Source organism: Cydia pomonella, chromosome 7 (genome assembly GCF_033807575.1).
Source record: "Cydia pomonella isolate Wapato2018A chromosome 7, ilCydPomo1, whole genome shotgun sequence".
Taxonomy (NCBI): Eukaryota; Metazoa; Arthropoda; class Insecta; order Lepidoptera; family Tortricidae; genus Cydia; species Cydia pomonella.
Genome location: NC_084709.1, coordinates 20403877 through 20427429, shown reverse-complemented (window position 1 = coordinate 20427429; position 23553 = coordinate 20403877). Strand labels below are relative to the sequence as shown.

General features: G+C 37.6%; 2 protein-coding genes across 4 annotated transcripts in view; both read left to right on the top strand.

The window, feature by feature from the left end:
- Nucleotides 1-13283, top strand: part of LOC133520100 (rho GTPase-activating protein 39) — a 33942-nt gene extending 20659 nt beyond the window's left edge. For all 3 annotated transcript variants that reach the window (XM_061854406.1, XM_061854407.1, XM_061854405.1), the window contains exons 21-22: nucleotides 868-1022; nucleotides 5118-13283. In XM_061854406.1, the coding sequence (XP_061710390.1) occupies nucleotides 868-1022; nucleotides 5118-5342 (380 nt within the window). In that variant the 3' untranslated portion in view covers nucleotides 5343-13283. The remainder of the gene's footprint in view (nucleotides 1-867; nucleotides 1023-5117) is intronic.
- The window catches only part of LOC133520101 (poly [ADP-ribose] polymerase), a 214628-nt gene that overhangs the window by 83186 nt on the left and 107889 nt on the right, over nucleotides 1-23553 (top strand). The window lies entirely within an intron of this gene.

Here is a 23553-nt window from a genome sequence, read left to right as displayed (position 1 = left end):
TTGTTATTTTTAAAAACCTGTCGAATGATGTGCCACACGTCGATATTACTTGAACAATTTTTGTTTTCACTTTTAATCAGATCTATTTTTAGTACCATCCCCAAAAAAATACTTTTATAAATTTTAACTTCTGAACTAGGTAAGTAGCTTACAAAATACACCTATGTTTAGAATTTTATTTAAGTATGTCTTAAGGTATAGTTTCCGAGTAAATAGTGACATGCAAACAAACGGAAATGATGAAACTAGAAGGGTTCGGTTTTTGCCAATTTGGCTACGGAACCCTAAGAAAACCTTGTCTTGTTTATGATATGGATCATCCTCTAGAAAATGCACAAATGCGAAACCAGACGGGTCGTAATTAAAATATTGCTTCGTCATTTTGCTTATTATTCTGACATTGGTCTCGCGGGTCACTTACAGAGGACATTGTCTAAAACCTACTTATGAAAGTTTGGTCAGTTGATATTTAATTTTATTCGGATTCTTTTTAGGTTGAATTTTGTTTGGCACAATAAAACCTGTTCATAAATATTTTGCATTTTTATCATTACGACGGTTGAAAAAAGTGTAATAACGATTACACTTCAAAGCTCAATGAGGGGGGGGGGGGGGGGGGTTAAGGGTCGGCAACGCGCATGTAACTCCTCTGGAGTTGCAGGCGTATATAGGCTACGGAGACCGCTTACTATCAGGCGGGCCGTATGCTTGTCGGCCACCGACGTAGTATAAAAAAATACACTATTAGTTTCGAGTAGCCTCCTCCTCCTTTCGAGTCCAAATATGCACCTAAATCTTATGTCTTAAAGTTATAACGTAGTAAAATTATCCAAATGTCGTTCGTAACAAAAAACTTTCTTTGTACAGATGCCCACGCACCGGCGAGTCTGCTCAAACTCTGGTACCGCGAACTCTACGAGCCTTTGATACCAGACGCGCTGTACGCGCCGTGCGTAGCTGCGGGTTCAGACTACGCTGCATGCGCGAGGGCGCTACAACGTCTGCCGGCGCTGAATCGACTGGTGAGCTACTTTACACTCTATCGCGTACTGATAAGATTCATTCTAGCTTGCACTGCTAGCACAGATGTCTGTGGTCAGACTGGTACCGGGAACTCTACGAGCCCTTGATACCAGACGCGCTGTAAACGCCGTGCGTAGCTGCGGGTTCAGACTACGATTCATGCGCGAGGGCGCTACAACGTCTGCCGGCGCTGAATCGACTGGTGAGCTATTTTACACACTGTCATGTACTCATAAGGTTAATTCTAGCTTGCACTGCTGGCATAGATGTCTGTGGTCAGACTCTGGTACCGGGAACTCTACGAGCCCTTGATACCAGATGCGCAGTACACGCCGTGCGTAGTTGCGGGTTCAGACTACGATGCATGCGCGTGGGCACTACAGCGTCTGCCAGCGCTGAATCGATTGGTGAGCTGTGTTCAGACTCTGGTACCAGGAATTCTCCTTGATACCGGACGCGATGTACGCGCCTTACGTAGCTGCGTATCACAATCCCGTACATGTAAGGCTTATTCTGGCTTGACTTCCACTGCTGGCACAGTGGAACCGGGCACCTTGCGAGCTTGCAGCGTTTAACAATGCTTACATTCGGGATACGATACTTGTAATATTAAAAATAAACCAGGGTCTTCAGAACAGTGTCGTACGCATAATTATTAGACCGCAGTATGACACGCTGGACCCGAAATCAAACTTACTACTTACTACTACTTACTTAGGTAGGGTACTTTAAAGTTAAATTTAGCTAAATGGATAGAATATGAGGCATTCATTATAAAAAAGTGGAATTGGAAAAGACATTGAGATAAAAAATACAAGGCTCCATAATCTCAAAAAAAATTTTTTTTTTTCCTTTCAAAACCATTTGATTCCTTACATTTTATTGAAAAATAAATTGTATGACAACTATATACGTAAACGCAATATTTTAGGGTCAAAATAGCAATTTTCTTAATCTTCCATACATTTAGGACAGACTATTCAAATGTGACATCACATTACAATATCATTTTGTGACAGGCGTTTCAATCGTCGAGTGCGAACGACGATTACTTTTAATTATCATTTCTGACCATTGTGTTGCTTAAATGCTATGAGTTCTATGTAGACATTTGATCCTCACGAAAATCAAGATCGATTGACATTATTTACAAAAAACTGCCAAGTAGCCAATTATGTATACGTCAAGTCTAGAGACCCTGGTCTAGAATAGAACATCAACAAACCATACCACAACAAAGTGTAACGTAACTGCACATGCGGTTGTCGCAGTCTCTTGAACTCCAACGGAATATGTTAATCAGTTCGTGAAGTATGCGGCGTGACGTCACACGCGGTAATCGCCAGGCCTGCGCGTCATGGCCGGTGGAACAACTTACGTTTTAAACATGTTTTCTTAGGACGGTCGCACATGATCGACATTATCTGTATTTAGGATGCACGTCAACGTTCTTGCAAATTCTATAGGAAATATTAAGCAAAACTCTGCGTAGAGAGCGCTACTAGCACATACTGAGGACCTACCGCGAAACACAAAAATCGCGTAAACTGTAAACAAACCGCCTTGATACATCAATGTCATAGTGAAAACTTCCCAAAAAGCTGTTTAAGGCATAGTATTTATAAGTTACTCTATGGTTTACAATATGTGCTAGTGCTGCACTCTGGCGGCAGAACCGCAATACAAATACAATACTGCAATAGTAATACCCTCTAAGGAACTCCACTTTACAAATAGAGTGCGCGCAGTGTCATTATTTCCGTTAAACGGATATAATTTGGTGAAATTGTAATTGTTGTTGATGTTACGCGTATGGTACTTGTACGATACATGTGCGAATAGGTAATTCACAACTCGTATCGATTTAAAACACTCCCTTCGGTCGTGTTGTAATTTATCGCCACGTGTTTCGAATTTCCTATTTTTCCCTCTTGTATCGTAATGTACTATTATTGGAATCATTTTGCTACAATAAAGACCTCATTATGTCGCAATACGGTAATTTAATTGAAACAGAAACGTTCTGTGGCGGGGTGACTGAAAACAAAAATCGCGGATTCTAAGTCCGGATCGCACCAATCAATGACCTTAATTTTGATATTTACCAACTAATCTAGCTAAGTAAATCGGACTAAACCCGATAAGGCGAGGCATTGTTTTCCTTCATGCCTATTCTTGGGATGAGTTGCTAATTGCCAAAGCATATCCTATAGCCTCTTTAGGATTCAAACGGAATGCTATGATGAGCAGGAAGTTATTTAACTGTCATTAGTACTCGCGTGTCGATATGTCGAGATTATGTATCTCGTTTTCTGTAAACTGTCTTAAGTACCTAGCCTAGCCTATTGTACGGACTTTGCAGTGAGTGAGCGTGGATGTGCGTCATTCTTACTAATGTTACAATTGCTAAAGTAATTTTGCCTGTCTGTTTCTTACTTATTCACGCTTAAACCGCTAAGCCGATTTAGATGAAGTTTATAGTTTGAGGCCCCGGGGAAGGATAAAGGGTAATTTCATCATTTATCACCATTCCACGCAGACGAAGCTATAATTCCTATATCACTAGTGGCTCTGTGAGATATAGGTAGTTTACAACTGAATAAATGAATGACTCCGCCATTTTGAAAAAAATCCAAAAACTGAATCGATAAAAAAAAAATTTAATCATCGAGCCTGCTCACAAAATATCCCGAAAATCGGTTCAGAATTGCGACCTCTGAAGAACATCGGACATACGAAAGCATTTTTGCCGTACCGTACCTTCGCTAACGCTCGGTCAAAAATATCACGTTTATATTGAAACTTCCACTCTGTCACTGCAAACTAGTGCAGATTTAGATTAGACGCATTCTAACATTTGCAATTAGTTATGTCTACTGGAGCTTGAAAAAACACGTGCTCATCACACATGTCCTTACGGGGATGACCCGAAACCTTCAAGTGTCGTAGGTATGGTCACTGCCAATTAAGCGAATGCGTTGTCAACTACTGTAGGCACCTACACATAGACGAGTGCCATGACTTAACGACTGGGCTAGCTAATGAAAGTGTAACGAAGTAAATACCGACCGCAAAGGATTATGACGCCGCGTATACCTGATCTTCAAATTGTAAGGTGGACACTGACTCGTATCATTTTATATGTATGTATCGTGTTATGCGCTCGAGCATTATAGGTAATAGTGGGTACAGCGCGCCGAGCAGATCGCGGTCAGCGCCAGCTTCACTCGGTTGTGGTTTGTTTGTTACAAGTCAGTACAGGCGTGCTGTTTGGGAAATGAAATAAATATTCATTATGTACAATATTTAGTAGTGAAATTTGCATGTTTTTATTTTTACACTTTTCCTTTTTGTTTGTTTTGATGTCCATGTATGTATGCTGTGGGTTAGTTAGTTAGTTAGTGCTTCTGGGCATTTTCCGCAAATCGACAACCATTGTGCCTAGTTTGCGTGAAACGAGGTAGCGCTACTCTAACCACCCCAGCTCCTCCACGAAGCCTAGCAATGTTTTCAGGTTGCTGTATTTGCGCGTGTATACTTCTACCTGTTTGCAGTCTAGAAAAATGTGTTTTGTTGTTCCCTCTTCTTCAATGCACGCTCTGCACATGTGGCTGTTTTACCCAGATTGTGTTATGTCCTGTTATTAATCCTACTATTTTACATATGTTGTGGGTATGAATAAATAATTTATCTATCAATCTATCTAAATGGAATACGTTTCTAGCAGAGCGCTTAAAACAAGCGTACGCCATCGTACGATAGTTGTAATAATAATACTCGGACGATATAAGTCAAGGAAAGGCCTACAGATCAGTCATCAATTTTAAGAAAACAATTTCATCTTGAAACAGCAGATATTTTGAGAATGCGTCGCCCGCGTGACATTCATAAATTGCTCGCGCACTGTACGCTTGCTGCAATATCGTACTACGAAATGTGGATAAGAAAAATCAGTATAATTATTGAACATGCTCACAAAATTCCACGAGAATCGTTTTAGAAAGACCTGGTAGAGAAAATCCGGACAGTCATACGAAAGCGTTTTTACCCAAGCTGAGACTGAAACCAATAAATACTATAATTGTTTGTTACAGGTACTAACCTATCTCATAAGCTTCCTCCAACAATTTACTGCTCCAGAAGTCGTAAGTCAAACGAAAATGGACTCTGCGAACCTCGCCATGGTGTTCGCGCCCAACTGCCTCCGTTGCACCTCTCAAGACCCCAGGGTCATACTAGAGAACGCGCGGAAGGAGATGACCTTCCTGAAGACCCTTATCACGAATTTGGACACATCCCATGTGCAGGACATGCTGTGACCGAATCTCAATAACAATTACGGGAACGATGATTACTCGTTGCAAGAACGTTCGTGGTTTTAGATATTTTAGTGATCATTCCTGTGTGTATACAATCTCACCGGGATTACGCGATGATTAACGCATACGTGATATATGTCAAAATAAGTGTTATATTTAGCGACAGTTAATGTAGTCTATCTCGCATTAAATCAAATCTAGATGCGTTGATATTAAAGAAAAGTAAATGTTTTAAACAGTAAACTTCTACCACCAACCGCTTGTCGTTTTTGAAGTAGGTAACATTTCAATCTGCCTTAACATTTGAACTATTTACTGCGAATAAAATATTCTAGTGATTTCCGAAACCAACTGTACCTATAGTACGAATTATTTACATTAAGTACAGTACTAATAAGTACAGCCTTCGGTGAAGCGGTTAGGAATGTTCGAAAGAAAATTAGCTTTAATGAACGTTCGTGCAACGGGTCATGACCCACAAGGACCTGTGCCGCCGATCTGTTTGCGGCTACATCGGTCTTTTTTAAATGCGCAACTGAATAGTATCTTTAGATTGTAATAGCTCTTTAGAGCTCCAAAAGGAGCTTGAAGGATTACTAGTGCAAACGTGATGCGCTAATGTGTCGTTCTGTACCAAAAGATACCTTAGATCGATCGAGGCTTACGTTACATAATTACTAATGTAGTAAGTTCGCGCTCATGTGGTCCCTTTTTCTACAGACCGGCACAAATATTAGGGCAATTACCGAATTCCCATAATTATATTTGACATTCTTGTATATTGTTTGTATTTTTGTACGCTATAATGTAATTTTATTTGGTCGTATCCAAAGATATTTAATGAAATGTGATTTTAATTACATTAGAATCTGAGCTTTACAAAAGTGCACGTGCAATGTGATTCAGAACTGAACGGTTGCTTGTTTATATTTAGTTTAGTTGTAGAGAGTGAATGAATTTATTTTTACTACATTATTTTTATTATGTACCATAATAATAAGTTTTGCTATTGAAGGAGGCAGCTATATTTTTCATGACGAATTAAACGCAATACAATTATGTTAGATTAAGTACATTAATAATATCGAGGCACCTATTGAGACTATCGGCAGTTACATCCATAAAGGCGTCTACACTGTTTTTGATGTAATAGGTTAGTCTTCTATTGATAAATTAATTTGTTTACCTACCTAGAGTAATCGATTTTAACGTTCAAGTCATATTTAGCGATGTTATGTTGTATTTAGTCAGGCAAACTTCATAGTAGCAATGTCGCTTAACATATTAAATATGTTACAACGGGTCACTCACGTAACATATTTAATATGTCTGTGTCTCACGGAAGTTTAGTTATTAAACATGTCGCTTAACATTCTGTTAAGTAGCTGCTTTAATCGTTTAGGAAACTAACCTATTATGATTGGATATAAAAAGTTAAATAACTATAGAACAATTCAACTTGGGCTCAATTTTGTTGACTACACTTGAATTCACAAATACCTTATTTTAATAAGTAAGTAAATAGACACATCACAAGTAGTAACTACATTTTCTAATATTTAGTAAATAATTTAGAATTGACAAAAGCAATAAGACCCAACTATGACGCATTTCGAACTTCGAGGAATGATGACACTTACGTCTCGGTCACCAAACGTACTTACGCTCCGACTGAATGCCAGACGCTGACGCCAATCGCATTCGAAAAAAAAAATGTATGGCGGACACGCTCGGAGCGTGCGTCCCGTGGCCCTAAGCGGATTACATACTCGTATTTACCGACAGCGAAAATGGAATTAAACCAAACGGTTTACGGATAAAAATCAAATGTTTTGATAAGAAATGTTAAATACGGAGGTTAACAATTGTTTTTACTCGAAAGTAGCTGAGGATATGGACCATTTCTATTTTACATTAATAAGAAGGAAATGGCTGCATATTCTTTATTTGACTCCAATTTATCGGATTTCAAATTACATTTTTCTCAGTATTTTTAGCGATGTTTGAAATCTCTATAGAAATATGGTTTAATAGTTCTGCGAAGTTGGACAAGAAGTTGATCTTACTAAGATATATGATGCGACGAGGTTAAGTTACTAATCTAGGATAATATAATATACATAAATGCAGCTTTAAATTTTTAATGTGTACATGCCTAAACGGAAATTACAATTAGATTCACAATAAATTAAAACTTATCACAATTCTTGGGCACAGTATCTACTATCTTCAATAAGGATCTAACAATATTTTACACGATAATTTTTTCGATAAAAATACTTAATAGTTCCCTGTTCATAATATGCGAGCGAGTAGATGTCAATGCCTTCTGGGTTACCTTGGAATGTCTCCAAAAAATGCACTTTGTATCAGGGTCAAGGCAACGTGTTAGTCATCGGATATTGTGTTTTACGCAAATTTATTTTCGTTTATTGCTGTTGATATGTTTTCTCTAGTTCGATTCGGAATTAATTAATCTTTAAAATGATCAAATAGGCAGGCAGACAAGTAAATTAATAACAAGGACATTTTTTTAAAGTTATACTTATTCGATGATACCTACCTCACAAGATAACTATAGTACGCGCGATTTCATTTTTATACAGAACCTCACTGGTGGCTAAATTCACGATATTATAAAGAGGGTATTCACGCGAATGTATGAGCAAAATATTTATGAAGTCAAACATTCACCGGAACTTCAGGCAGCAACAGTAAAAATGCAACCTGATGAAAATCTGATGAACTTTCACTTCGTTCGGTTTGGCATGGTCGATTACAATGTTTTATTCTTAGGCGCCGGTGCCGTCGCCAAGATGACCAACGTTTATCGTCAAGGTAAAACATGAAAAAAGAATGTATCAGGATGTAAAATTAAATTCATGATCTGTCGCCCGCGGTTTTTCCCGACCGATAGGACATCCAAACCATGTCACGAATTTCGCACTCTTCACATTCGCGAATGCGAATCAGAATGTCCAGGATGCGAATGTCCGAAAGCGAATGCGAATACGAATTTTAGGGAATATGTAGTTCTGTCGTTACTCGTATTATCATTCCTAATTTAAAAAAAAAATCTGTTAGTACATATAACATGTAACCTTAGAACGGGATGTTATAAAGTGTTGAGAAGTGCTGTCTACTGGTCAAAATGCAGTATTTAAAAACAGTTGGGGCGCTCCATACGAGAGTCGACGAGACAAGTCACGACCTGCACACATTCGCATTCGCAAAACATTCGCTCCATTTGATGCGAATGTTTAAAATGATTCGTATATACGAATGCGAATATTCATGACATCCCAACTTCAAACCTTCAAGAGCGTTCTATTCTAGACTAGGCCCCAGGACGTTACATAACTGGTATAATACATGCGGAGCTAAGATTTTTATCTTACCAAGAAAACTCTAGGTTTAATTGCAGTAGGATTACGGCGACAATATGCCTCGCGGACAAGTCATGCTTATACGTCGCATTTCCTCTGCTCTTACTCGGAGACCAATCATCTCGGGTTTACCACTGATTCATTCTAGCCTTGGAGTGTTGCTATTTAAGTTATATAATTAGTTGGAGTAAATTGTAACTTTATTTACGAAGCAATACAAATATTCTTATTTGTCGCCAAAAGTAAATAAGTGATACTTAAGCGAAAGACAACACGCGGTCTTAAAACCATGCACAATAAAATAAAATAAACCGGCCTAGTGCGAGTCGGACTTGCGCACGAAGGGTTCCATACCATTATCTATAAAAACGGCAAAAAATTGCGTTTGTTGTATGGGAGCCCCCCTACAAATTTATTTTATTCTGTTTTTTAGTACTTCTTGTTATAGCAGCAACAAAAATACATCATCTGTGAAAATTTCAACTGTCTAACTATCACGGTTCATGAGATACAGCCTGGTGATAGACGGACGGACGGACAGCGGAGTCTTAGTAATAGGGTCCCGTTTTACCCTTTGGGTACGGAACCCTAAAAACGAGCAATACTTTTGTTGTACACCGGCTGTACACCTTGACATAGATATTTTTTAATGAAAGCATATTTACTTCAATTAATTAAAAATCCGATTGACAACGGTTATGAGAGACACTGATTGTATTATTTATTGTTTGTAACAGTAAAGGTGGCCCAAATTGACGTTGATATTTATTTTATCGCAGCATAATTATTGTTGTCAATTTTAACAAATATTTTGAAGATAATATGTTTTTTGTTTTACTTAAATTAGTTTTAATTTTGAAAGAAATTGAGTTAAAAAAATATTTAAGTGACAAAAATATTTATTTATTAAATATTTTTTGTCAACGTATACTGTTTGGGCCATACTGTAAATTAGACAACGGGTTACACAAACCAATTCCTATTTTTCGAATTTCCTATTTTTCGCACTTTTTTCATAATGTACTATTACTGTACATATGGTACTAGGTACTTTCCTGCACTAGTGCGGGAATTAGCACTTTCCGTGTCTATGTCGTATGTTTAAAGGGCCATTATGTACTGTAAAACGTTCTACAATACACGAATAGGTAATTTCTCTTAGATCGTATTTTAATTTATCGCCACTCGATGCGAATTTCCTACTTTCCGCACTTGTATCGTAATAAATAACTATTATGCCTACTATACACTGCTCCGCTAGTCCGTTTAACCTTTTGAACGCTTTCTCGCATCAAAATGTGGCATACACGCCAACATCTCAACTAGTGAGCAACGAATTTAAACCTTATCTGTCAACAGTAAAATTGCTTTGACAGCGTCTGCCATGACCCCTTGAGTGGTCGCTGGCGTGGTGGGCATGACAGCACACGACCAGTTTAGTGGCTCTCGGTGTTGAAAGGGTTAAAAGGGAACCTTACGTATACGTTGCATACTGACGCATAATATGCGACGATAATTGTCCAGAAGTCTCTTTATCCGGATCGACATATTTGAGTATGAAGAGTATGACGTGTCTTAGAGATTTGATTTTGCTAGAATCTCTTTTTCAAGAAAAGTTTACTTTGAAGCCACGTCATTAGCAATGCAATGCAGTTTAATCTGAGATCTTTGTTTACAAAGTAGCTAGGAAAACTTTAGAGAAATATTTTTGTGTAGATACTTAAGTAATGAAGTTTATCGCATTTTCAAACTCCTATAAATAAAGTTACGAAAATTCAAGCGCTGCTCTTCGAATATATTATTATATTTTAAGAAGTTGTAATGTCGATATAAGACTTATTTTTAATAAGTAGAATATTTTTACACACCGATACTTTCAAGCTTAGTCCGTGAGCTTTTGGATGGAATATGTTTGGAGTTCTGAAAGGAACACGATAAAAATGAATGATTTGATATGTGAATCTAAATTGCCTTATCCAAGAAAACAGTCACAAAACTTAATTTATTTAACAAAGACAGGTATTTCCTGGTTGTTTCAAAGGTGCTTGTTTCTTTTCATTTTTTATGTTCTGAAAGAGAGTAATTGTAGTTCTAAAAAGTGTGCAGAAAGTGATACGTGTCTGCACTAGAGCATTTTACTTTCCAAGTACGATTTTTTTCAGTTTATTACGATTGAAAATTAGTTGTAAATGGATTTGTTATACAATTTTCATCCTGATATTTAACTCCCCATTCCATAAATAAAGACTACTTTTACCTAAACGGTTAATTGAAAGTACCCTCAAGAAAGTCTATAAAAATGATACTTAGTCATGTTTAAAAAAAATCATGTATTTTACTTTCCTCGTATTCAAACGAAAAATAGAGTGTTTAACACGGGTGAAAAGTATCATTTCAGCCTCGGACTATTGGCGCTCTCACTACCAGATTACCGACAGAAATGAGTGCCTTTCGTCCCTTGGTTAACAATCTACTGTTACTGATTAGACAAAGCATTGATTACATGATACTGTCAATTTTTAGTAGGTAGTTTACAAGTACATAACTTTAATTTATAAGAAGAATTTACAGCGATATTCATAAACGCGGTTATCTCATGAAATACATGCGCCTACCTCAGTTTTACAGTCTAATTCTGGGTACAAGATACAGTGATCAATTTTATAATACATAGAGACCGTCTATGCTAACTTGGCACGGACTTGAATAGAACAAAGTAAGGAGATGTCATTATAAACGGCCAATTCAATAAAAAAAAATGTTATTAATTGTCATTACCACCACACAAATGTCATGCAGTTATAGTATGACCCTAAACTGTTTTAAAAAAGCCAGTTTCTTTTATGCGAGCGGTCTGTCCTTTAAAAAGCAACTGTATCATGATAGTATTAAGGTTCAAATTATAATAATATGGGCGCTCGCGTACATTGTGGTGGTCCATGTTATATTGTATGAGCTTTACATAGATTAGCCTAGTCAATAACACGGGAGCCGACCGCTCACATAAAATAAATAATGGCTTTTATATAACAGATTAGGGTTCTAAGCGTTAAAAACATTTCAGAAAAGCAAGCTTGGTCCGAATCTACATCTCAGGTGCATATCTTAATTCAGTAAATAATGAAAGGCGTCGGTGGCGTGCCCTTCGGCGCCGACCATCGGTCCGTCTGCGCCCTAAGACTAGTTTTGCAGCCGCTCTGCATTCACCAGTGCCGCTACGTTCACATTTTATGTAGATCAATGCTACAGCCAATGATTGACACCAACTCTCACTTAATTTGTTTACTTTAATGCCAACTGGAATTGGCGCATTCTAAGAAATTGACTACAAACAGGTTATTTCCACTAGTTATCATATCACCAAGTTGTTACCAGTAGTAACTAATGGGATTTTTTCGCCAATAGTTACAACCAAAATTTTGTTAGCGTTCAATACTAATGAATCCAGTGGAAAAAAAATCCCAGTAGCTACCACTGGTAACAACTTGGTGGGAATAACCCCTACAAACGCGAATTTTCTGAACATTTTCAGTAGGGAGTTTGTTTTATAATAATATGTGTAAACGCCGAAAAAAGTTATAATACACGAAATAAAAAGTATATGTACGTGAGAGTCCGTGGAATGCTTCTATTTTACTTCTGAGCTGTATAATTCTAGTTCAGCATTTACTATATTAAAAGTTAGTTTGATCCACGTTTTAATATCTGTTCGATTTGTGAAAGCACAAATATTGAAATTGAATGTGATAACAGTTTTCTAAAACTAACTTTAGAATTGAAAATACTTTCGAAATACCTCGATGTTGTTGCAAAAAACGTGAATCTTCAGTTTGATATTTTTGTGTTACCGTTTTACAAGTGTTTCCAATATTATATTTTGTGCCATAAATTTTTTACTTTGGTACGATACTGAGTACCATTGGTAACTATTTAGTTCACGATTAGGTTATTTTAAGATTTTAGGCGTTAGAATATTTCATTTGAGAAATGATAACTAATGCTTGTGGCTAGCTAGATGACTTATGAAAGGGAGAATTAGTGTTTTACATCTCGAATGCCGGAACGTGGATCCGCGCAGTAAGTATTTAATTCTAATTCATTAATAATTAATAGGTACTAACGTGGATCCGCGTTCCGGCATTCGAGAGGTTAAGTAGGTATACACGGTTAATTTTAAAAGCTCTCTTTTTATTCTAGCATAATATATTCCTAAACAGAGCAAACACAAGTCTATTAGCCTTGTTCCCGATATAATGTAAATCTTGCATTTATGCAATAGCAGTGAGGTTATTTTTAACATATTAATAATATATAGATACTAGAACCTATTCAAAATGTGCTTACTTCAAATTATGTAAAGTTGTATATTGCTTATAAATATCTAAATGCAAACATAATTTTCAATATAATTTTAAATCCTCTGTATATATCACGCCTAATTTTCTTTGTTATTAATGACAATATAATGCCTATGATGTTCATAATGTAGAATATCTCTGTAAATGTGAAAGTTCAAGAGAATAAATGGCTATCCAGTGGATAGTCGCGAATACCACCACTCTGTTTCATTTCCCGGCGTGCAAATATGCGGTTGGTCATGCGAAGGTTGTCACAGTCAGCATCACAAGTGACGTATTCTCTAATAGGCACATTCACTGCCAAGAACACGTATGTGTGTTCATTTTGTATTGGAAATGGATCGCTTGGCACTGAAAGTGTTAACAGAAAGAGATATGTCTCTATTAGGTAAACCAATTAGACTGTGGCAGACACCTTTGACTGCAAACTGTACAGATACTGTACCTACAGTCAGCGTCAAATACTTCGTAGCAGTCTAAGTGGCCAAATATGTAGTTCGGTACACCATACTAAATATATGGTGTACCGAACTATTTGGCTACTTTGACTGCTACGAAGTATTTGACGCTGACTGTACAAGCGAAAATCAGAAGAAACAAAAATGTACTACCGTACTTTCGGCCCTACTTATACAACTATACCCAACTATAACCCTCTACTTATACTTTATAGGTTCGTTGATATGCGGTTTAGCTACAAACCTGATCCAACTTAAGTAAGTAGTGTTAGACCAACATAAGTTGGCAGCGATTTTGATAGCCTAGACTGTGAAGGTGTTATTTAAACGTCATCAACTTTATAGAAGTTTTACGTTTAAAATAACCCTTGCCCAGTCTGGACTATGAAAATCGCTGCCAACTTAGCTTGGTCTAACTCTAGTTAGGAGCGGTCAAGTTCAAGTTTCATAGCCTAAGGTACTAGCAACATTATGCAATGTAATTAAGCTGGGCATCGTTCGTTGTCGGACTCTATACGTCATCGATAATCGTATGTGATTTGCAATACATTGCTGCATTTGGTCGATCGATTGAATTCGTTGCTTCTACTTGCCCAGTTTATGATCTAAAATCGCATGCCATTTGTTGCAACGTTCGTAGACGCCTTATGGACGGTTTGTACAACGAACAACCAGCGAATAACTGATCAGGGGTCATCAATTTATAGGTATCACACGATTTAAAGATTTTTTGTCCTCTCCCCCCTCCTTGTCACACCTTTTTTTTTATGATAGAGGCGGCAAACGAGCAGACGGATCAACTGATGGTAAGCGATCACCGCCGCCCATAGACACCTGCAATACCAGAGGGGTTGTAAGTGCGTTGCCGGTTTAAGATGGGAGTACGCTCTTTTCTTGAAGGTTGTGTCGGCCCCACCTCGTCACACCACCTGACACCTGTCATCTGTCATCGGACACCTGGTCACATTCGGCTAACCAGGGGGGGGAGGCCCCTGGTGTTTTCGACGAAATCAACAATATCATTTTAGACAATAGAGTAATGTAACAGATTTATAACAAAGCCGATTAGGAATAAAAAAATACAACGGGTTTCACTCCGGGAGTGCCGACAGAAGTGAAAACTTGAATATTAACGTTGTGCATTTTTTATATTTTGTAATAGTTAGGGAATAATTTTGCATGAATTGCTTTAATTATCAGTATAAAAGTACTATCATTTATGTGGTAAAATACAATATTCATTTATTGCACTATCGCACACAAACATGTCAATTTATATTATATTAATAATTTAACACTTCAGAACTATTACAATTATTTAATTGTAACAGTTTTTCGATCACGTCACGTGTCCGTCTTACGAATTTTCAATTTGTCGAATTTGTCGGTCACGTGACCTGTCGCGAGTTTAACATTTTTTCCCCATCACAAAAAGTGCACAGCGCCGCTAAAGAAGTTTCGAAAAGATAGCCGCGCTGCAGTCAGTAAATTGCCGCTGCAGTTAGATAACAAACTCTTTCAGTTAACAACAGTTTAGATAAACTAAAATAATGGATCATTAATATGTAAATACTTTTCATGCGGTTGTCTGTAGCGGCTTTAGGTTTAGGCCTTTTTGTTTTTTGAATACCTATTCAACAATTACTTAGTTTCAAAATGGGTTCAAAGGTGCTTTATTTAAAAGCTTTAAGAAATATTTATTAACTACTGTAGCTAATACCATAATATGTTTATTCAGTACATTAAATATACGTACAATAATTTGTTAGGCGAACTTCTAGAAAATCTCTTATAGAGTCAGACCAAGCTAAGTTGGCAGTAATTTTGATAGCCCAGCCTGTGCAAGTGTTAGTAAACGTCATAATTTCATAGACGTTTGACGTTTAAAATAACACTTGCGCTGTCTGGGCTATCAAAATCGTTGCCAACTTATCTTGGTCTGACTCTACAGTCATATTCGTAGAGATATCCAGGATATGAGCGCGACAATAATTAGCCTAGTTTGTTTCTTAGTTTTGTAAGCTTAAATATTTCGTGGAAACGACACCATGACCGACCTTGTTGCATTTCGTTTCGTTACATGCAATCCAAAATGTATAAGGAAAACTAAAATAAATATTCGTTAATGTGAGGCCACTTTGCTTTGAGGTTAAAAGTCTTTATTTTTTATAGTCTTACTAACGAATATTACCGAGAACCACTCTTTAGTGATGAGACCACTGTTCACCATTTGTTTCAATTTATAATCATTTTGACATTGTTTGGGTGCAATGGGTACGGTGACAACTGCCATTTCCATTACAATTTATAACCTTAAACGCAAAATTGTATTGAGATGACAGCTGTCATCGTACCCAAACTATAAGATTTACATAAGGTGCATTGGGATAGCTTCGAAAGTAGGGTGGGTTATTTTGTAAATTGAAAATATCTATATAAATAAATAAATATTACAGAACATTATTGCACAAATTGACTAAGCCCCATAGGAAGCTCAATTAAGGCTTGTATTGTAGGTACTGAGACAACGATATAAATAAATATAGAAAACAGCCATGACTCAGGAAGGATGGAGGATTTGAACCCGGGATCATCGGCTTCATAGGCAGGATCACTACCTACTAGGCCAGACAGGTTGTCAAGCCAATCTATACAACCAAAATTACTTCATACTTTAGCAAGACTTACGCTACAGCAACGCTTAGCAAGATTTGTTACTGATGCTACCGTAGAAAGCGCGACTAAGTATTTTAACCTATATATTTGCCACTTTTAAAATTAACCCAATTTTGAGGCACCATTCTTAAGCTTTGCCCATTATTCTACTTTTGTCATGAAATAAATAATATTGCATAGTCCTTTGATATGATCAAACAGCTCTATTCATGTCATACGTAACTAGTAATACGATTATAGAGTAGTTAAATGGGTTGACCTCAAGAGAGTTCCTATATAATTTTATGGCTGATTAGTTCTTAACAACCTCAGCATGTTTGTTGTCTACTCGTACCAATCTACCCACGTCATCATCCTAGCGCGATATATCCTGCGTCGAAATATATGCGTGATTTAGATAAATACAGTATCTATTTTATTTAAAAAGTTATCATCAATTATCCAAAAGCCTCAAGCGTCGCAAGTATGTCGACCTCTAAGGTATAGTAGTTAATACATATTTGCGCCATAAGTTTTTTTTTTCATTTTATTTCATTATGTTTCTACTTACCCATGTGTGTTTCGTTGTTAATAAAATAATTATCCAAATATATAATGCAGTTCAGCAGGTTCATCAGGCGGTCTTAGTTTCTAATTATAATGTTAAAGGTCAGATTAGACATCTTAAGAAATTTTAGTAAGCAATGAATTAAATACTTGATTGTTACAATTAATCAGCCTTTGATAATACTAAGAGAATCAATCAAATATTTTTCATATCTCATGCTCCACCTATCTGCCCCACACTATTGGGTCAAAGCAAATAAAAAGTGATTTTATTTTTTGTAGTTTTTACTCTACATCTAATGTACATACCTACTCAAGATGCCAAATTGCGGCTTTCTAGCACTAACGATTATTGGAGGTTGTATATGTGTGTGCTGGCACAATAGTAAACTTATTACGACACATATATGACACTCGTTTGAATTTGTTATGTTTTTGTACAGCTGTCTGATGTCAATCACTTGCAATATAATATTCACCACGAGAACTAGTGTTTTAACTATCAGCTCCACTACTCTGCTTAAGAGCCTAAACTAGGGTTCTTTCAATAGGTCTTTTAACTATCAGCTCCACTACTCTGCTTAAGAGCCTAAACTTGGGTTCTTTCAATAGGTCATGTGCCTCACGCACTGATAGTGCTAGTTTAGTAAAAGTGTGGTAGAAATATTTGAGTAGTTGTGAAACTTGCGTAAATTATGTCTGAAGAGAACGGCATAAGTGGTATCAAAAAGCTGAAGGGATCGTCGGACTACCCTAATTGGAAGTTCCTGGTACGTAATTACCTTGAGAATAAAAACTGGTGGGAGGTAATTTCGAAAGACGTAGTAAATGCTGATGCAGACAGGAAAGCACGAACAACTATTTGCTTGTTGTTGGAGCCAGAGTGCTTTACCCACGTCTACAATGCGAAGACTGCTAAAGAAGCCTGGAAAAACCTACAGGGCGCCTACGAAGATAAAGGTTGGGGCAGACGTATCCACATACAGCGAGAGCTCTTCAACTGTAAGTTAGAGCATTTTAGTTCTATGGAGAGCTACATATCCAAAGTGACGTATCTTGCACAGCAATTGGATGATATCGATGCAAAAATCCCTGAAGATTGGTTGATATCGATTTTGCTTGGTGGTTTGACGCCTGAGTACAGCCCCCTCATAATGGCTGTAGATAATAGTGGTCAATCAATCACTTTAGAGCAAATTAAGACGAAATTGTTACAAGAAGGAGGTCGACAAAGCAAGTTGAACACTGACTACGAGCAAGCATTAGTGACACATAAAGCACGAAACGATGCCAGATCTGCACCTAAACCTAACGATCGTAAGCAGAAGTTTGTCTACAAGTGCTTCCGGTGCCACCAGCAAGGACATAAGGCGTCCGAATGCAAGGAGCGTACCAAGACCGCGAATGTCTGCCTGAATACTAAGGAGGCGATTGACAAAGATAAGTGGTATCTTGACAGCGGGTGCTCCAACCACCTTACCCACGACAAGAGTAAGTTATTGTTGTATAAACCTGAAAGAGGCAACATGAAAATATCGGTAGCGAACGGTGAGAAGTTATCAGTGAAAGGACGAGGGAACGCTGAGCCCCAAGTCAGCGAGAACGAAAAATTAAAGTTAGAAAACGTTATGCATGTTCCCGATTTGTCCATGAATTTAATTTCGGTAAGCGACTTAACCAAGAAGAAATGTACAATTATATTCGACGAAAAAGGTTGCGTAATTCAAAAGAAGAACCGAATTATTGCAAGTTGTCAAGAAGTCGATGGCATTTACGAGTTGACAGAAAAGAAAAACAATATCGTAAATTTGACACTGTCAAAACGAAAAGAAAACATTTCTAACATTTGGCATAAGCGTTTATTGGCACATTTATCCCGAAATTATATGTTGAAAATGAAAAACATCGTGACCGGTATGGAATTTAAGAGCACAGATTTGTGCGAACCGTGTATTCCCTGTATTGAAGGAAAGACGTGCAAGAGTCCCTTTAAAAACAAAGGTACGAGAGCCACGGATGTTTTGCAAATCGTTCATAGTGATTTATGCGGACCCATGGAAGAGCCGTCGTTCGGAGGTTCGAGGTATGTTTTGCTTTTTATCGACGATTATACTCGGAAGACTCATGTTTATTTTTTGAGGAATAAAAGTCAAACTTTTGATAAGTTCCGTGAATATAAGGCGGAAGTAGAGAATCAGACGAGTAAATCGATTAAAATCTTAAGATCGGATGGAGGTGGAGAGTACTGTAATGCAAAATTTAATGCTTTTTTGAAGTCTGCAGGAATAAAACACCAGACGACTGTGCCCTACACGCCTGAACAGAATTCTGTTGTCGAGAGAGCCAATCGTACGATCATTGAAAAAGCAAGAACACTACTGTCAGAATCGAACCTGAGCAAAAAATATTGGGCGGAGGCTGTTAATACTGTTGTATATTTGAAGAACAGGAGCCCCACAAAAGCTTTGAATAATGCGGTGCCCGAACAGCTTTGGACTGGAAAGGACGTGGATGTCAGTCATCTGAGAATATTTGGTTGTTTGGCTTATCGACTTATACCAAAACAAAAGAGACGTAAATTGGATATGAAGGCGGAACCAATGATTTTTATTGGATATCCAGATAATCAGAAAGGTTATCGTCTGATGAATCCAAAGACAGGTGAAGTGACAACTGCGAGAGAAGTCAAATTTTTGGAAAATGTGTTTCTTCAAAAAGAAAACTTCGATAAGTCGTCAGAAGTCATCATTAACCTGAGTACGGACTCTGATGGTCAGTCCTGTTTACCAAATGGATCCACGAGTTTTCCAGACGTATCGGAAGCGCCTGAGAATGAGTTTCGTGACGCTGTAGACGAGAACATAGAAGTACCTGAACCTCAAGTACCTGAGCATGAGCATGTACCTGATGAGGTGGTCACTAATGGCGAAGTGATAATACCTGGCCTATCAGAAAGGAGGTATCCTCAAAGAGAACGCAGACAAGTTGATCGGTACGGTTGCAATGTTATGTATGCCAAAGAGAGCAATCTTGATGGAGATCCTGTAACCATAGAGGAAGCATTGGCGAGACCGGACAGTGAGTTATGGCAGAAAGCTATAGATGATGAGCTTACGTCACTGAAGGAGAACCAGACCTGGACGTTAGTGGATCTACCAGCTGATAAGAAGCCAATCCTATGCAAATGGGTGTTCAAGATCAAGAAAAATAGCGACGGCGAGGTAACGAAGTACAAGGCTAGACTCGTAGCGAAAGGGTTCACACAGGTATGTGGTGTAGATTATACGGAGACCTACTCTCCAGTAGTAAGAAGCTCTACTCTACGATTATTGTTCTCGCTAGCTGCTGAATACGACTGGTTTATTGACCAATGGGATGTTACGACTGCGTTTTTATACGGGAAGATCAAAGAGGATATTTACATGCTTCAGCCGAAAGGAGCAGTCACCAAAGGTCAAGAAACCAAGGTATGTAAGCTGCAGCGATCTCTGTATGGTTTGAAACAAGCCTCAAATGCTTGGTTCAAAGAGTTAGATAGTGAAATGTTAAACTTAGGCTTTGTACAATCAAAAATAGAACCGTGTTTGTATCAAAAGCAGCTTAAAGGTAATAAGAAGTTAATTGTCGTGATTTATGTTGATGATCTTTTTATATTCGGCAATTGTGAACAGGAAAAGCAAAAATTAAAATCACGTTTGCTTGACAAGTTTAAAGTGAAAGATTTAGGCGCGGCTAGGCATGTTTTAGGAATGAGATTGAGACGAGAGAAGGGCCTCATTCATCTTGATCAGGAACAGTTTATTTTGGACTGCTTGATTGACTTTAACATGACAGAAGCTAAGCCGGTTACAACTCCAATGGAAGTAGGGATGAAATTAGAGAGATCGACTGATTCTCACTGTCACCTACCATATCAAAATTTGATAAGTTGTCTAAATTATTTAGCATGTAATACGCGACCAGACATTGCACACGCGGTAAGTGTACTTTCTCAATTTAATTCATGCTATGATGAAATACACTTTAAGTGCGCAAAACGGGTCTTAAGGTATTTAAAAGGTACGTCTAACCTATGTCTCACTTTTAGAAAAACTGGTGATTTAGACTTACGTGGCTATGTAGACGCAGATTGGGGTGGCGCGCTCGATCGCAAATCTTTCACGGGGCTAATTTTCAAGTTAGGCTATAATATTGTTTCTTGGGAAAGCAAAAAACAGGCGACAGTATCTTTGAGCTCTACAGAGGCAGAATATGTAGGGCTCAGCCAAGCTTCAAAGGAAGCATTGTATTTGCGTAGTTTACTGAACAGTTTGACTACTGTAGAGAGTAAACCTGTAGTCATTTTTAATGACAATCAGTCGGCACATAAAATTGCAGCCAACAAAATGATGCATAATAGGACAAAACACATTGACATTAAGTATCATTTTATCCGTGAGTGTGTACTGGCTAATAAGGTCGGAATAAGGTATATGTCAACAGATAAAATGATAGCGGACATCTTAACTAAGAGTGTTTCTGGCCCGAAGTTAAAAGGTTTTTTGAAGGATTTATCTCTATCAAATTATCCTATTAAGAGGGCGGATTAGAGTAGTTAAGTGTTTGATATGTCTTATATGTTTTTTAAATGTTTTGTGTAGGTAATAGAATAATTTTCTAGTTTTCATTTTTTATGCGATTTAATTTGTTGGCGGTTTTCTATGTTTGTGTACAGTCAGGCACAATAGTTTGGAATTAATTAGTTTGAAATTTTATTTTATGTACCGAGTACAGACAAGTACAAAAGTGACTTTGTATGTCCGTAATAGTTTAAGAGGGCGTATTGGAGGTTGTATATGTGTGTGCTGGCACAATAGTAAACTTATTACGACACATATATGACACTCGTTTGAATTTGTTATGTTTTTGTACAGCTGTCTGATGTCAATCACTTGCAATATAATATTCACCACGAGAACTAGTGTTTTAACTATCAGCTCCACTACTCTGCTTAAGAGCCTAAACTTGGGTTCTTCTAATAACGATCACGGAGCAAAGCCGCGGACGGACGGACAGACGGACATGGCGAAAATATAAGGGTTTCTGTGACTACGAAACCCTAAAAAGGCGCGAAATTCAAAGTTCGTATGGGAGATCATTCCTTCGCGCCAACATTTTTAAAATTTGTCGCCTTTTTCTACTGATAAGGACTTATCAGAATATAAATTGATGGTATATCGTAAATGTTGTAATACCAAAGAGTCGTTCTAGGAACTCGTTTCTACCTTATTTCGCTTGATGGCGAGTATATAGGTAGGTATGGGTATGTAGTAATTATGTTGTTACAAGAACAAATATTTCATACAGATTATAGGCATCCCGTTCACCATAGATAATTAACATAGCAAAGAGCAAGTTAATAGACAAAGAAAACGCCAAGGAGAGCGATCTACACATTTATTAGTTAATCGATCTATGAGATTTTTATTTAGATATTTGCTAAGGCACCAGTCCTTCATTATCCTAGATCCAACCAGTAGATCCAAGGTAGTGCTCAGCTATGCACCAGTGGAAAGCCTTTCTTGCTTGACGCCATGCTTGAGAGACAACTTAAAAAGAACCGTAAATCGTAACCGACGGTTATAGTTTACGATTCAATTTGTTATGGTTAATGGTCAATTCTAATTAACGTTCGGCAAACACTGATTGGTAGCACTTAATAGCACCTAAAAGACTATTCGATTAGTGCATTAACCAAATCTTGTGAGATTGGTGTGGTCGGACAGTCTCGCTGTATCCCCGCCCGACCAAAGTCGTACCGCGATATCTTGAAACTTATTCTGGGATTGATGGCATTAAATAGCTCCTGAAAGTGATGAACATGTGCTATCATAAATCTTATAACGTATATTTTATTATAAAACACTTTGTAACAATTATAAATCATATACAATCATTTACGTTCCTTAAGAGACCTTCTCTAACTTTTTATTTAATCAGTAAAATTGGACTTTATTTATTTTAGATCTTAGGCGAGGTCATTTATAATATTAATATAAAAGTAAAATATAAAAACATTTACATTCAATACAAAAAATATACATAAACACATTATAAAAAAACCTAACTTAGGTTGCCGCCAGCAGCGGGGCAGGGCCCAAGCTGCCGGTGGTCAGGGCCGCAGAGTAAGGAACGCGTACTATACGCGCCGTGTCTAAAATCGCCGCCTTCTGCATGTGGCCCTTGATCCATCCACCCAGCGAGAGTCTCTCTGGGTGGTGGACAAGATTATTCGCTATTAGACCGTTCGCTGACATGACTATCGGAACAATGATCGTCTAGTCAACATCCCACATGGCAGTTATCTCGTGAGCCAAGTCTTTAGTACTTGCTGGACTTGTCCTTTTCGGCTGTCACGAGATGTTTATCATGGGGAATGGTGACGTCGACGAGCACGGTCCGGCGCTGCGATCGGTCTATCAGCACGATGTCAGGCTTATGTAAAATTAAACAAGTAAACTAACTAATAAAATAACTAATAAATAAAACTTTTCACATCTGCAGTGAGAACATATTTGGAAGGTAATCCTTCTATATCACTATTTCACTGATGTTTTCTTAAGGTATTCTAACAATTAAGTTTTATTACCGCAATAAAACAAAACTAAAGTAATTTCAATAAAATAATACGGAAATAACGAACATCAACTGATAGTTCAATCGACAACTTTTTTTTGTAATTTTTTAAAGATACTTTGTAAGATACGCTCCGAATTGAGGATACTACGAGTACTACATATTTGTCAAC